The 16,604-nt window shown below is 45.2% G+C and overlaps 1 protein-coding gene across 1 annotated transcript in view; it reads right to left on the reverse strand.

Annotated features, from left to right (window-relative positions):
* Positions 1-16,604, reverse strand: part of LOC136940395 (thyroid hormone receptor alpha) — a 36,353-nt gene that overhangs the window by 5,498 nt on the left and 14,251 nt on the right. The window contains exons 3-6 of the mRNA XM_067232525.1: positions 15,967-16,181; positions 7,001-7,257; positions 1,362-1,423; positions 353-477 (exon numbers count right to left, since the gene is read on the reverse strand). Of these exons, the coding sequence (XP_067088626.1) occupies positions 353-477; positions 1,362-1,423; positions 7,001-7,056 (243 nt within the window). The 5' untranslated portion in view covers positions 7,057-7,257; positions 15,967-16,181. The remainder of the gene's footprint in view (positions 1-352; positions 478-1,361; positions 1,424-7,000; positions 7,258-15,966; positions 16,182-16,604) is intronic.

Raw genomic sequence — 16,604 nt, forward strand, 5'->3', positions numbered from 1 at the left:
GGAGTTCAGATCGCTACTTGGACAATTCAAGCAGGTGTCTTGTGTAATGGCAAGCTTGACAAGGATGGGGTCATGGCTGAGAGCGACTCATCCCACGGGTAGAGGACGGCTCTTTCTAGATGGGGAGTCGTGTGAGCTCTTAACTGACAGGAGCCATAAACTGTGGAGGCTCCATGTGGTGTTGGGATGGGTGTTTGTGGGCGGACGGGGGCAGGTACGGAGGGGGATGGTGGAGAGGAGGGGTAGCGGCGGAGGGGATGGAGTGGTGCTGGTAGCGGGGTGAGAGTGGAGAGGCGAAGGGGGTGGGCGGAGCAGAGCGGTGGAGGGGGGGGGGGGGGCTCGGGCATCTGACCTTGCAGCCTTCACACGTGATGCAGCGGTAGTGGTATCCCGTGGCCTTGTCGCCGCACACCACGCAGGGCTCGTCCTTCTCCAGGTAGCTGGGGATGTAGCCGGCCACGGAGGCGGCGCTCAGCGCTGCGGGAGAGACGGAGAGGGGGCGGGGAGGACGAGGAGGGTGAGGAGTGGATGGAGGAGGGGCGTGAGTACGCATTGGCAGGGGTTCACACTGGAAAGGAGTGGTGCTTGCACAACACATGCGCGCGCACGCACACGCACACACACGCACACATTCTTGTTCTAGTCCAGGATACAAAACGTTGAAAATCTTTTTTCTCAGCGCCTCTACAGCGAGAGAGAATATGACTAGAGGGCTCCGTCAGGACATCCCAGCTGAAACATATTCACGCCGGTCACACAGCGCATACTCCTCGGTTAAAATGATCGACTTGTGCCTCATAAAACATTTAACAAAGGTTCAATGTGTCCAAAAACAGGGCTCACGGCTGTTTTTGGTTTTGCCCTGCCCTAGTATTTCCCTGTATCTGTCATTGTCTTTACCTGTGTCTTGTTTGGTTCTGTGTATTTAGGTTCCTGTTTTGTGTCCAGTCTTTGTCTTGTCCTTACCCTTGTTACGTACCCTGTCTGTTTTCCCGTTTAAAAGCATAAACCCTTTGAGGCAATGTATGGCTACTCTCCTGCGTTTGGGTCCTACCCCACCACACGCCTTAACAAAAGCAACTATTGTTCATCCTATACAATTTGGGGGCTTTGAGACCTAGAAAGATCTCACCACCACTTCAGATACATAAGCAAACACAAACCATGTGTTTTCACTGAGAGAAGAGTGTTTAGCATTTCACTGGTCAACTTGGAGTAGGCCTGCTTTGAATCAGGCATTCTTAGTAACTTTCTCATAAAAGAGAGGACAGTGCCTACAGAGAATATAATAGCATTAGAAGTGAAGAGTGTTGACATTTCTATAGTGTAGGGGGCCCAGATGTGGAATTCGGAGACCTTACCAGACATGCTCTTCACCGAACATTGGCTGTTCTTTCTTTTCCTCTTGGGCCCATCTGGCCACCTGTAAAGAGAGAGGAAGACCGTGTTTGAAGGAGAGAGAGCCAAGGACTGACTGAGACCATTTTCCTCACAAGTGTGTACAGTCTTATTGGCGTCTAATGCTTCAAGACTTGAACCGTTATATAGACCAATGCCAGTTACACTCCCAGTTTGTCTTTGCAGTGGTCATAAGCACTCAATGTCAATCAATAAACCGATCAGGGCTCGACAATAACGAAAACATTTGCATTGTAAAAGTTAACATCCTTCATATGTTTTGCTAAATGCATAAATAACTTCAGCTTGTGGGGTGCACAGTTGGCAAATCAAGAGTTGAGTAGTGAGTGACGAGTGGTTGTCAAATTGTAATTCTCTAATCTCGATACATTTTTTACAACTGGCGCGAGACAATAAAGTGACGATGGCAGCAAAGTAGAGCTACGAGCTCAAACGGAAGCATTTTTATTTATGGAACGAAGATGCACTGTGTCGTCTGTCGTATGTTCCCGTCTAAAGCAGACAAAAGTGGATCTTTTTACACAGGCACCACCAATTTTCGAAAACAATCCCTGACCAGCCATGCTAGCAGACAGCACCTGGTTTGCGTGACAGCTAAGCGGATGGTTGACAATCCATCTTCCAGGCCGTTGACCATGCTGGTCAGGAATTAAAATGTAGATGCCCATCGTGTTATTGCACGACTTATAACAACGGCATATCACGTAATTAAGACGGGCCAGCCGTTCACCTCGTTCCCCCAGGCTATTGAACTGCAGCAGAAGAATGGTGTCGACTTGGGTATTTAGTATCATACTGATGAAATGCTATGGAAGCTTTTATATATTAGCATTGAGAGACCAGAGGTTTCAGTTTCAGCCTGACAGAGATGTGCAGAGATGGCTGTCAGCGGGGAAGAGAGCACGTCATGTTTGAGGTTAAAAGTCAATTGTTTTGCTGACTATTACCTTTTTATTTTTTATCACTAGAAATGTGATTTCATTTTTGTTCTTTTTATATCCAGGATGTGTTTAATAAATGGTTAAACATGTTAACAGAATAACACAACTTAGAAGTCTTTTGTTTTGTTGTAACAATGATAAATTACAACTTTTGGAGGGGGGGCCAGTAAAAATTGTCTTGGGGCCAGTAAGTTTCAAACCCACTGGCCCGGTGGGGCCAGTGCCAAAAAATGTTAATGTTGAGCCCTGCCGATTGTTAACTACTTTGGAAAAACCCTTTGAATTTGAACCATTCCTGTTGTCCATCCCACTCTCTTTCTCCCTCTGTATTTCTCCTTTAATCTATCTCTATTCTTCCTCTATCCAGGTTGTTAGGTAACAGCGAGACCACCTCCGCCCATTTTGTCACCCAACATACACACACACACACTTGGCACACACAGACACACTCTTTTGCCTGTCTCTGCCTCCCTACTCTCCTGTCTCTCCTTCTCGGTCCAACGTTATAACAGGGCAGACAAAACACCCATCTGCCCTATCAGGTCATTCAATTCTAATTTCCGTGGTTAGTTTGCTACAATAGCACTGCTAGACAGTTTTTCTTGGTTTAACTGCATGTCATGGAATTGAACACACACCTGCATGCACACACACACAGACAGACACATGATGCATACACACACACACACACACACACATCCCAACATCCGTACAAGCCCACATCTTGTACACACACAGACACATTAGCAGCTGACCTGTTAATGCAGTGAGGCTGCAGGATGTGCATGGTGATAGTCTGGATGCTCTAGTCCTATAGAGTGAACTAGCGTTCGCCGTAATCCCAAATAATCCAGTGTAGAGTACTGTAGCACTCTTGTAGTCTGCAATTTCCACAGAATATCAGACGCGAGTCTCCAGAGAATGTAGCAGACTGCAGTGTAAGCAGACTTAGTGAGCTGTTTGGTTTCGCTACCCAGTAAGCAGGACCGCACACCCTCCCACTCTCCTCGCCCCATCCATTCTTTTGGTCTCCCTCTCCTCTCTTCCAATCTCACTTCCTCACAAACTCCACCTACCTTCTCCCATGCTCATCCTCATCTCTCTCTCACCCCTCCCCATATCCAACGCTCCCCCTATTTTTAGTGTGTGCCTGTTGCCCCGCCCCCCTCCCCGTGACACTGCCCGTCACCGAAACAGAGGGCTACAGTAGTTTAGTCCTCCGTAGACTCCTCCGTTCAGCAGACGGCTCTTTCTTCCTCTCCCTTTCTCCCGAACCCCTCCACCTCCTTAATTCACTCTCGGAAAACAAATGACTCTCCTGAAATTAATTTCAGCGACGGAAGACCTCACTCGTCGATCCTGACTTTGATATGGGTCGAGTGATGCACTACAAAGCAGTGTAATACACTGTGGCTTGTTTCCTTCTATCGACCCGTTTCCTACACAGAGTGAGAGGGAAAGTCCACCACTATGTTGATGCCACAGTGTCCAGTCAGGTCAGGCTCTAGAGGTGTCCTCAGATAATCCTCACAGTCTCTGCCCCGGCTGACCTTGTTGCTGCTTCCTGTCCTTCCCTCTCTGTCTCAAGGACATGTTCCACCATGACCCTACCCATCACCAGACTGAACCCCACCACGGTGAACTCATCTTGGGGTTAGGGGAATCCGGATGACGTGGTCAGGTTGCTCGCAAAACAAGGCAGGGTACTTTCACAGATTGGCAATCATTGTAATGTAGGAAACAGATATCTGTAAAATTATATTGGGAATGGTGGGGGGGGGGGGGGGGGGGGGGGGGGGACCTAAATCAGCTTTTGTTGTCTTTACTGAACTCTTAAAAATGGAATGTAAGTCAAGTGTTGCTTGGTGTGGCATCTAGTCTGCTCCTGGATTTAACAACTGATCATACATCCGGAGGGATAGGTGTAACTCAGTGGTACACTATTTGACTGCAGATTAAGAGGTCTTCACCCTGGAAAGGAGTGGTGCTTGCACAACACATGCGCGCGCACACACACACACACGCACACGCACACATTCTTGTTCTAGTCCAGGATACAAAACTGTGAAAATCTTTTTTCTCAGCACCTCTACAGCGAGAGAGAATCTGACTAGAGGGCTCCGTCAGGACATCCCAGCTGAAACATATTCACGCCGGTCACACAGCGCATACTCCTCGGTTAAAATGATCGACTTGTGCCTCATAAAACATTTAACAAAGGTTCAATGTGTCCAATGTGTCTTCAAATCCCCCCTGTATGTAGCTGTTTGATAAAAGCGTCCACTAAATGAATACATTATTGTTATATACAGCTGGACAGAGTTGTACACAGCCCAAATAATAGAAGTATCTGGTGAAAGTCAGAGAGAGGTCTACACATTACAGCACATCAGAACAAAACATAAGTAAGTTATGAGATGTGCCTCTCAAACACTCTACCCACTTTCCACATTAACTCTAATAAATAATAAATAAAACAGACAGACAAGGTATCCAAAACAGATGAGACACACAGACCATATTGATTTTTGGAATAAGGCATGTAAATATGAAGCTGTTATTCGTCTGTGCAAAAAAGTAGGCCTACATTTAATATACCTCAGGCTGAGCACAGCTATCTACCCTTACACTCTGCTCATCAGTTAAGGCTGGTAACTGAATTGCTAAATTGGGAGCCAATCCTACCAAATAATGTCCCAAAGGTGTTATTTAAACAAAATCCTTTTCCACACACACACACACACACACACACACACACACACACACACACACACACACACACACACACACACACACACACACACACACTTGTCACTGTTGCTGCTTCAGGCTCTGTGTGTTCGCATGTGTGTGTGTATGCGTCCAGAAAACTCAGTGACTCAGTTCACACAGGAAGAGGGTGGGGGTTGAGCATGAGGCGGCTCTCACCAGGACACGTGCGCTAACATCCTCTGCTTCTCATCCCCCAACCCGCCCACACCCACGCCCATGCCCACAGTCACTCACACACACACACACACACACACACACACACAGTCACACACAGCACCCAGCACACAGTAACAAGCACAGCAGCAGACAAGCGACAATCCTCTGCTGGCGTCACATATTGATGTGTCCTGGATTGTCCTCTGTTCCCGTGACTCCATCTGCCCCCCCCCCCCCCCCCCTCCATTCCCCCTAATCCTCCACTCTCTGTGCCGCTAATCCTCACTCTGCACATAGTACAAACAAACACAGACTGCACATGCAGTACACACACCTACACACACAGATGCACATGCAGTACATGCGCCTACACACACACACACACACACACGCACACACACACACGCACACATGCATGAAGAAACAAGCATGGGCACCACTCAACATACACTCTGTACACCCAAAAACACACACACACACACACATATATATATATATATATATATATATATATATATATATATATATATATATAAATACAAACATCCTGAACGTCCCATAACACACACTTAACAATCCACAAAAACAACCCAGCCTTGCATAAGTACACAGTCCCTGTGCCCCTGAGAAGTGCTGGTCTGCCCAAGCCTGACATTGCTTTGGATTTTACAGGCTGCATGACAGACCTAGCCTCTGCACATTTCATGAGCAGGCTCTCTGTGCATGTGAGTGCCCATGCCAGGGGGAAGAGGGGGTCGAGGAGGAAGGAACAGAGACGGGAGGCTGATCCAGGAAGAGAATCTCTAGATCTAAATAGAATAAAATTGACATGACTTGATCTCTCTCTTTATGAAGCTCTGTAAGTACTGTGCAATCATTGTGGTATGTGTGTATGTACTGCACATGCATGTATAGATGTGTGTTAGGGGTGGGAATAAACAACATCCAAATATAGTGACTGGTTGGTGTCATACTGGTGCCATAATAGTATATTATTCCCTTAGTCTTTGATCTGATCTGAAGCTGTTATCGGCATGGTGATTCAGACAACCTAACCTGCAGAGACTCATTTCCGGGAGGTGGCTGTTCTAACCCCCCCCCCCCCCCCCCCCCCCCCCCCCCGGGACACAATCAGGACGCGCAATATGCTCTGTTTATACCATAAATGACCATTGCACAGTCTCGCGCTCGCTCTAAATACCAAAAAACTGAATTGCGGGAGATTGTATAGCATTTGCGGGCGTCCGGGAGCCGCTATTGAAATGCGGGAGACTCCCGGAACTTCCGAGAGACTTGATATGTCTGGTGATTGCATTCAGTTCACTGAGGCCCATCTACTGGGACAGGTATGGATTGAGTACTGTTACAAACTGTGTGACAATCCTAGTCTAGGATAAAGTTTATTATAGTTATGTTTCTTTGAAGATTGGTAAACTTCAAACCATTCAGAAGTCAGTGTTCTGGTTGGTTTGAACACTCAGTCTCTGTTGCAGTATGTTGACGCTAGGGCACAACAGATACAGCCAACAGCCAGCTGTTAGCTTATTAGTATTTTTTAAATCAAGGCCCTTTTGTCTGTCAGCAGGCTGACCTGCAGAATGTATGATGTAGGTGAAAATCAACTGACTTGGGAGACATTATATAATTGGAAAATTATATAAAGACACACAAAATCACACACACACACACGCACACACACACGCACACCTTACCGTTTCTCTTCTCCCTCTGATACGCTAGGGTCCTGATCGTTGGACATGTGCTCCATTCACCTCAATTCCATCCAGTAGCCAATCAGAAGAGACTGAGGCAGGCCCCAACCTCTCTAGTCAGCTTAGCATTCGCCGGTGGCCCCGTCAATCGACGGCCATCGTTGGATCTGGGCAGTGAATGGTTGGGTGGTGCTGAGTGGGTGGGACATCAGGGGAGCGGCAACGTATGGAGCCAATGAGCAGCCTCTGGAGAACGTCTGGGACCAATAGAAAGGAGGGAAACAAAAAGGAAAAAAGATTGTTTACTGCTTATCAAACATACCAAGTAATTTATGGTTGCCATATTGAAGAAAACAAACACCATATTTACATTGAAATACTTCAGCAGCGTTTAAACAATGTCTTACAGTAAATACTTTTATTCAACAGCAGGGACATGTGTATCAAAATCCCAGCACCAGGGCCCGGGATGAACATTTAACCTAGCCTGGTTTACAGACTACAACAAGGGATTCATAAGCGAAACTTCATCCCTGAATAATGAATTCAGAGTAGCATTAGAATAGCCTATGTATTATAAAACTCCTCCATTTTGTTTTAATACTTCCATAATTGTTAAACAGCACTGGTGTGTTCATTTCATCTGCCACTGTTTGACTAGGATTTCTATTTTTTCCACTGTTCTTCTGGTTTCAAACAAGACACAGGTGGACACGATAACACTAACCAGAACTGAAACCACTCAACGAGACACAGGTGAAGACAATGACAGACACACACTAGGCAAAACCAAAAACAACAAGAGGGCACTAGGGATACTATCTCTGGATTGCAATGACAACAGAAGAACATGTTGTACTGTTTACAAGTGTGCCGTCTTAAACAATTATACAGCGTTTCCAGTAGATGGCGTATGTGTGTGGATAATTTTGGACCAGAGCTCACTCTTCATATGGAACACCACTGTGAGTTATTTTGTACAGGCACACACACACGCCCAAACACACACGCAGTCTCTATAAGTTCTACGTTGCATTTGATGTATATGATACGGTCTACTGATGAATGCATAGACTGACAGACACATGCACGCACACACCTTGGCTGCTACCCATATGCTCATAATGATTACCTGAGAAGAAACATTAGATGATCAATGTGAGAAATCACTGAAGCCTCACATAATGCAGACAAACTGCAGTGCTGTACCCGTATGGACCAGAAGAGGATCAACTAGACCCTAGGGTGCCATCTGGTCTGAATACAGTATATCTGTCCAAACCCTGACCCTTCCAAGCACAAGGGAGTAGACTGGTCTGACCCCAGAGCTGTTCTACTGCTCAGCCTTCCACGGCTCAGCGTGCATGGGCGACGTGACAGAGCAGAGACTGCTTTCCTGGTCAGACAAGTCTAAGAGTATTTGTGGTAATAAGCTAATGACCAATTAAAGCCCTCAAGCGTGCAAACCTGGTGAGACTTAGTGTGTCCGCTTAGGCTGTTGCTAAAACAAGGCCAAAGACAAGTTTACACACCAATGTGTATTCATGTAGCTAATGTCATTTTATGTGGAAATCGAATATATATATATATATATAATTTTATATATAAAAACAAGTACACTGCAGTGTTTCCCCTACCATTATATTATTATTATTTTTTTATATATATATATATAGCGCCCAATCACAAAATAAGTCATTTAAGGTTACCTTTCCTATAAAACAGGTCGATAGCTTGCTCTTTTATTAAACAAAAGGGAGTCAGGTGGCTGAGCGGTGAGGGAGTCGGGCTAGTAATCTGAAGTTTGCCAGTTCGATTCCCGGCCGTGACAAATGACGTGTCCTTGGGCAAGGCACTTCACCCTACTTGCCTCGGGGGGAATGTCCCTCTACTTACTATAAGTCGCTCTGGATAAGAGCGTCTGCTAAATGACTAAATGTAAATGTAAACTAAATGGCCTTATGTTATTTATCTTATTTACACGACGGCATGTCATTTCTGTCTTTACATGGTCGCTGTCGCCCCCCCCTCCCCCCCCAAAGCTGTAGACCTAGGGGAAGCACTGCACTGTATAACTGTATGTATATTTAATTTACATTGCCGGCAGTAGGGTTTTCCCTGAGGAACACAAGTTGTTGAAATATATCATTTTGTCCTGATCTTGAGTCAACCTTTCCTCCTTTCCTCCCTTTTTCTCTCTTCTTCCACTGCCATCAATCTCACTCCACTCTCGCTTCCCCATTGGTCTTTTTCTCATCACTTTTTTATTTGATCCTGCCCTTTTCAGCTGTTTATTAGTGTGCTTGCTACCAGGAAGGCACACTACTGATATATTTTTTTTTATTTTTTTATTTTTTAGGTCTATTATTATAGCTGCCACAACTCCTTCTACAATTTCTAGCCTTCATAGACATACAATGTGTCAAAATGTGTGCCTTGTTGGCAATGACATTTCTATTGTTTTGTGGAAGGTTTGGTTGCACGGTTGATGAATGTTTTTTTGGCAAAATATGTACCATCAGGGCTAGCTTGCTTACCACTGTTGCCACACACCATAATAGTCACGTGCTTGGAAACAAGCTAAAACCATGTCTAGTCCTGTCTACACCAGAACCGCAGGTGCTCTTCTGGCATCTCTAACTTTGAAGTTCTTAGTCAGAAAACAACAATTGTGTTTGTTGATTTTATGTAAAGCACTTTGAGCTGCAATTCTTGTATGAAAAGTGCTATATAAATAAAGTCTTACTTACTTACTTGAGTCTTGGGGAACGTAGGATTTGGCTAGTTAGTTGTGTGTATTCCGGTAGTAGGAACTAGCTATTTAGCTGGAGATGCATCAACAATTTCAACCTTGGCAGTTGATATCAGTACACAGCTGGAGACTACAGACAGCTGGGGTGGCACACTTCACAATTTCCTAAGACATTGTACCTCTCTAGTTATCCTTGTCTTCTTTAGGCTCTTTGCTAACTACTCTCAATTAACATATGTTGATTTTGGGCAATCCCCAGTAGAGGTAATGCCATAGTATGGACAAATGAAGAAAAACCTTTATAATTACTTATCAGTAATAGTGCTTTTTGGGGGTTTAATATGCAACTTTTTCTTGTCTACTAAATAGCTTGGCTTCTCTCTACTTCAGTATGTACCGCTTCTCTCTCTCTCGTTTTCTTTCTCCCGTTCAATCGTGTGGATTATTTTCCCATTTGATTGAATAGGTCTCCCTTCCACAACTATAAATAAAGTTTTTATGGAAGTAAAGCTTCTTTGAAAATGAAACACAGCCTTATTTAAACTCTTAATTTATTACAGTATGGAAATAGACATACACATCTCCACTCACCCCACCTCCCTCTGTTTACTTATATCTTCTCTTCTACCCTTCCCTCCTATATGCACTCTATCAGGGACATACTCTGGCAAGGCTCTACATGTGGGTTGCCAAGAATGCGGCTGCTAGTCCTGACCTTCCATTCCCCTCCGCTTCCTCCCTCTGTCTCTATCAGTGTGAGGACCTCTTCCTCCCTCTGGCCTCTCTCTGTTACAACACAACAAGCATTTTAACTTGCTAGTTACTGACCAGTTCTTTTGAGAGGGGTGTGAATTTGATAGACTAATACTGATTGGGGATTTTCTGGCCATTACAATCCCGAATCTGGCAACCCTAACAAATGAACTGATTACATTTATTGGGGAGGACTGGCAACTCAAAATTATGGAACGGTTTTGTGTTTACATCCATTTGCACTGCATGCAGTTCAGCCTAGCGTGCTGCTTCTACTAATCTGATTAGTAAGCATAAACAACTTCTGAAATTAGACCCGGCAGGGGGGTGCAGGGGTGTGGAGGTGAGGCCCCACTACAGCCAGGCCCCACAGGGCTAGAGGACACAGATAAGGAGCCGGCACAAGAACCAAACCTCCACAGCCCAACACCTTCAACGGGCATGGTCGATGCTGTCCATGCAAGGCCTGGACCCACCGGGACATGTTTACTGGTTCTCTCAGGAGATATTCTCGATGGGATCACAGATCAGTGAGGTTCATTTCATAAGGATGAGAACTGACTCCAGTGCTAAACCGATGCCATACAGAAGTAGAGTCACCAATACAAAGGGACAAGGAATAAATGTCCCAGAAACACGCAGAGAGAGAGAGTGACAGTGAGAGAGTGACAGACAGATGGAGAGAGATCGAGGGAGAAAGAGTTTCTATGTCAGGGTGAATCTACCGAACAGCTTCGCTGGGATTGTGTGGCTGTTTCCCAACTTTCAACCAACACAAACACTTCCAGTCAACATGGCTCTCCTGGGGGAAACAATGGAGCAGGTAGAAGTGTGGGAGAGCACACTTCCTGATAAGGAGGAAGAGGAACAAAACAAACAAACGGAAGATAGGGGAGCATGGGGAAGAGGAGGATGCCTTTAAGTGAGAAGGAAGAGAACGAGGTGCAAGGAGAGAGGGGTGGTGGTGGTGGGGGGGGGAGGCAGTTGTGGTTCTACATTGTAAAGTTGCCAGATCGGCCCCTCCCAGACTAGCCCAGCAGGGGTCTGGGGGAGTGGCACCACTGTCACATCTCATCAACACTCTATAAAAGATGAAGCTCCTTCTTTTATGTGGTGCTTTTCATCCTGCCAGCACAGCCTGCCCACAGTCATATGTTGGGGCGATATGAGAGACAAGGCAGGAATGTTAGACATTATGTGGTACTGTATGGTGTGGTCCCCCCTTTAAGTGCATGCTGGGAAGTGTCTATGGCTATAAGAATGGCTTGTATTTATACGTATAAATAATGACAGTTGAGGAAAAGGTCTGGTATTATCTGGTATTGGTGACTATTCCATTTCAACAGTTGTGTGAATGTGTGCGTGTATGCGTGCGCACGTGTGTGTTTGAATCTGGTGGCTCTGGTTTCTTTATAGCTGTATAATCTTTCAGGACTGTGAACAATGTACTTCAAAGGCATGGGCAGTTCTGGTGTTTTACTGGTCTGGGTTAATGCAACACCTCCTCCGTGTAAAGAACTCATATTAGGAGAACCAGGGCCTGTGGGCAGATGCTGTGTGGAGAAGTGCCGTGTGGAGATTTGAGGTCTACACTCACCTCACAACATGATGGAACACACAGGAAAACCCATGCACCAATTCCATAATGTCTTGTAGGAATATATCCTTTTTTCATAGTAGCCTGTCGCTCGTTAATAGACTGCCACCGGTGAGGACATTTCAGAAGCTGACTTTATGGGCTCTTAGAATACGGCCCAGATAACAGAGAATCATATTCTACATATGCCCGTTTGACTGAGAGAAGCAGGTTGAGTTTGAGAAACACCATATGCTATCAACATCAACAGGTCGTGTGAGACGGATCAATTGTGCAACCAGTTTGACTGGATAACAACACACAAGCCCTCAGTGAAACTAAACTAAACGCCACACACATATTCAGACATTTCTGATCATCTCATAAGCTCTATCAGTACAGTAGTTTTCATTGTCTAAACCACTGAGCATGTATGATCTGACCAGAGCCGGTGGACGGTTATTTTAAAAGAGGAATAATCATTGGAATAATTGCCCACTGAATATACATCAAATGAATAGCAAAGTCTCTTTCAGGTACCATCTGAGAATGCACTATTTAAAATTGTGAGTAGGGAATGGACATATTTACTATATGAATGTAAAAATGAATGTAATACTGTTATAACTTATTCTGAATAATTTCTGATGATGTTTATAACGATGTCTACAATGTTAACTGCTTTTAGATTATCATTGCTAAGTGATTTTAAAATTTGTTTTCTCTTTTTGTTGGACCCACCCTAGGAAGATTAGCTTGTCCCACTTTGGTGACAGCTAATGGGAATCCTTTTAACAATAAACAATAAACAGTAAATACATATCTGGATGGTTTGCCAAGCTTCACTCAATGACCAGAGACAGCCAGCTCGCTTTCAATCTCACATGTGAGTAACTGAAACAGAAGCGATCCCGCAAGAAGTAAACCCAATTTTGGATTAATGCCATGTAGATTGACATAGTAATGTGTTTTTTTTCTATGTTGACCCAAAGTTGACATCCCTTCACCATGAACTCCCCATCAACTGTTCCTGGTGGAGCAGTGACATGTGAAAGTGACCATGTCTAAGCCTCTGTCCTTTGATTAGAGGAACCACCTGACCTGGGAGTCCAGCTCAGCTCAGGTTTGTTTACCTGACATGCAGGGCTAGGATTGGGGCATTCCAAATGGATCAAAGTTGAAGCGCCAAAAATGGAGACATCAGGCCTACGCCTTGAGTATGGCCAGAAGTTTATAACGCTTAATCTACTTTTTCTTGTAAATTTTTGTACTCGCTGTGATATATTGTTTTTATTATTGTTGCTTGCTTTTTCCACAGGTACACTTGCACTTATAGTGGTTCATGTTGTTTAATTGTAACTTGTTTAACTACATGCTCTTATGGTTCTTCCCTTTGGCACTTACTTTGGTTGTTCACAATGTGTGCTTCATGTTTTGGCTACTCGCAATGTTTTTGTGGCTATCTTGTTGTTATGATCAGTGACCTATGCACTTTGTAAAGCTCTCTCTTGGAAGTCGCTTTGGATAAAAGCATCTGCTAAATGAATACATGTAAATGTGTACTGTGCCACAGTAAAGAAGGCTGTGGAAGCCTTTCATTGGACGAGAGGGAGGTTATTCTTTGTGCTGCCCATTAGATAATTGGATTAACCACAACATGTTTTCTGGAGTGAAAAAACAGAAAAAAAAAGACAAAATACTGTTAAAGGAATGAGAGAGTAGGATAGAGTTAGACAGAGGTTCATATAGAACTCAAAGGTTTATGTAGAACTCTGAGGCAATGTAGAACTCAGAGGTTCATGTAGAACTCAGAGGTTCATGTAGAACTCAGAGGTTCATGTAGAACTCAGAGGTTCATGTAGAACTCAGAGGTTCATGTAGAACTCAGAGGGTCTAGGCCACTCAGAGCAGCAGGACAGATGGAAGATATAGGCCAACGCTCTTAGCTAACAAGTCCAGCTGACAGCGAGCAATAATATTAATGGATAGTGGATAATTTATCAGGTTTTCTGCACTATTGGTAGCAGACTGATGTGACAAAGGAGTAGCACCAATAGTGACTTCTATTCCACAGTGTAAGACTTGATTTTGGGGCCATTCAGATGGTAAGCGGTAGGTAGGTTAAAAAGACCTGGTCATGAAGACCTCGGGAAACTGTTATTCCAGATTAGTGCCCGGCGAGTCCTGTCCATTCGCAGGACTTCCAGTCATGTGAGCTGGGTCGGTCAGTCAGTGTGGTTCGGAGCTGGGCGGAATGTTCCAGCACATGCTGCAGAACCAGGTGGGATTTATGAAGTGTTAAGAATGTTAGCTTCTAACCCAACCATAGCATACCCAGGCACAAATCAGTACATACATAACACACACACATGCAAACCCGGATACAGAGACATACACACACACAGGCAGGTTTAACCATCTGGGAGCAGTCTACACTTTGCTGGCGCCATCGTGGTTCCCTATGCTTGTCTCTAAGCCTAATGTATAGAGGGGGCCAGGGCAATAAAAACATGCATACATTCATCAACACACACACACAGACACACACACACACACACAGTCAAAGACCACACGCCCTCTTTCACAAGCCACCAGGCCCAGCCACAACCCCTCCATCTTTATTTGGCCACAGGCAATCACACCTCCGCCCCCGACAGTACACCCGGTTCCTCTAACAATGGCCTACTCTTCCCCAGTCTGTGGCAGAGCTTCACATGTGGCTAATGGGAGCAGGGCTACTGTGGGCAGTGTTTCTATATGAGAGTGTGTGGGCACACCCTAAGACTCCATAAGTGACTGCCATACAGCCTGGGATCTTCAATACTTTAGAAAATGTCTGGGTAGATACTGTGATGCTGTCCTCTGATAGGCTGGGGTATTTTTCTAACCCTGTCAGACTCACAGGAGGACCTTCAGTGCTAGGTGGTCAATATGATTGATAGACTGTACATCTGGGCAAAACATTAAGCAGATTTGCACATTTGTCAATCATTCTCCGGCATACTGACTAAGATCGAATACACTGATTAATATTAAGCCAAGCAAGTGTAGTCATCGATCAACGAGCAAATATACATTGAGCACACACGCTTGCAAACACACACACACACACACATCTTAAGGATGAAAACATCCCAAATGAGCCCAGTATGCGCTCTTCTGTCTAACCATGCGATGAGCTACAACTGGACCTGCTGTTCTTGTATGGAGCACGCCTCTTCAACAGCCCAGGAGCATCTCTGATTGGACGAGGGGCTTCTTCTATTTGCTATACATCAGAAGGGTTGCTATATGCAGCAGGTGCAGGGGAAGGGAGGACATCGCCATGGCAACACGAAGCGACGGGGGGTTTACGTGTTATGGTGCTATGATGTGACCGGATTATCAATGGAAGTTAGTACATGTGGCTTTTGTTCAGGGAAGGTGGGAAGGAGGGAGAGATGGAGGGAGGAGAAGGGAGAAGAGAACCAGTGGGATTGGGGTTAGGCAGGGAGACATGCCGAGCATCAGATCAAGGTGTGTTGGAAAACACACAGATCAGGAAAAGGTAAAGAAACAGGCGATGTTCAACCGTATCCAGCAAACCTCAACCCCTCGGACGGACGTTCACACGCGCCCGTGCCTGCGTGCCCTCTCCCCTGACCCCAACTTGACCCTGTCACTCTGCTTCCACAGCCCACACGCCGATTAGCCAATCAGTGGGTCAGAGGGGCTTAGCATGGATTATTCTAACAAACAACATGCGCTAGCTGCCTGGTACTTAGACACGGCTATGATCTAGGAACGCTTCACTCCCGGCACCATTCACACAAGGTACAGTTGACAAACGCAGAAGTCTAGGGGGTGACATCACAGGACAGAGAGAACACAAACTTACCCTTTAACCCTTTACTGTCAGTGGGGTTTCCAGACAGCCCCCCCCAAGTCGTAGCCCAGTCTGTGTTCCTGGCCAGTTACAGATCGCCTGCCTGTCGGACAGCCTGGACGGGGACAGGGAAGGTGACAGGTGCCACTGAGTGCCGCTCTCCAAGATGCAGTGACATCACAGGGATCAGCAGACAGACATCCGCTCAGCTCAACTTCCGGAGACACTCGATAATCTACGGAACAACAAGAGAAGAAGACAATTCGGCATTTTGGCCTTCATACTTAGTCAAAATGTTCATCCAAATTGACAAACGACGCATGCCTTTTTCTAGAACAGGTTCATCAAAAGACACGACCAGTTGTTGTTAGTAGAGCTTTCTGTTATTGGACATCAGCAGACACAGTACCATATCATACTCCAACATACACAATAAAACAAGGTCTGTGTTAAACTGGTTGCCTATAAGATAATTGTAAAATAAATGTGGGACAGCTTAAACATCATTTAGTCATTTAGCAGACGCTCTTATCCAGAGCGACTTACAGTAAGTACAGGGACATTCCCCCCGAAGCAAGTAGGGTGAAGTGCCTTGCCCAAGGACACAACGTCATTTTGCACGGCTGGGAATCAAACTGGCAACCTTCAGATTACTATT

The sequence above is a fragment of the Osmerus mordax genome, chromosome 3, assembly GCF_038355195.1.
Source record: "Osmerus mordax isolate fOsmMor3 chromosome 3, fOsmMor3.pri, whole genome shotgun sequence".
Taxonomy (NCBI): domain Eukaryota; kingdom Metazoa; phylum Chordata; class Actinopteri; order Osmeriformes; family Osmeridae; genus Osmerus; species Osmerus mordax.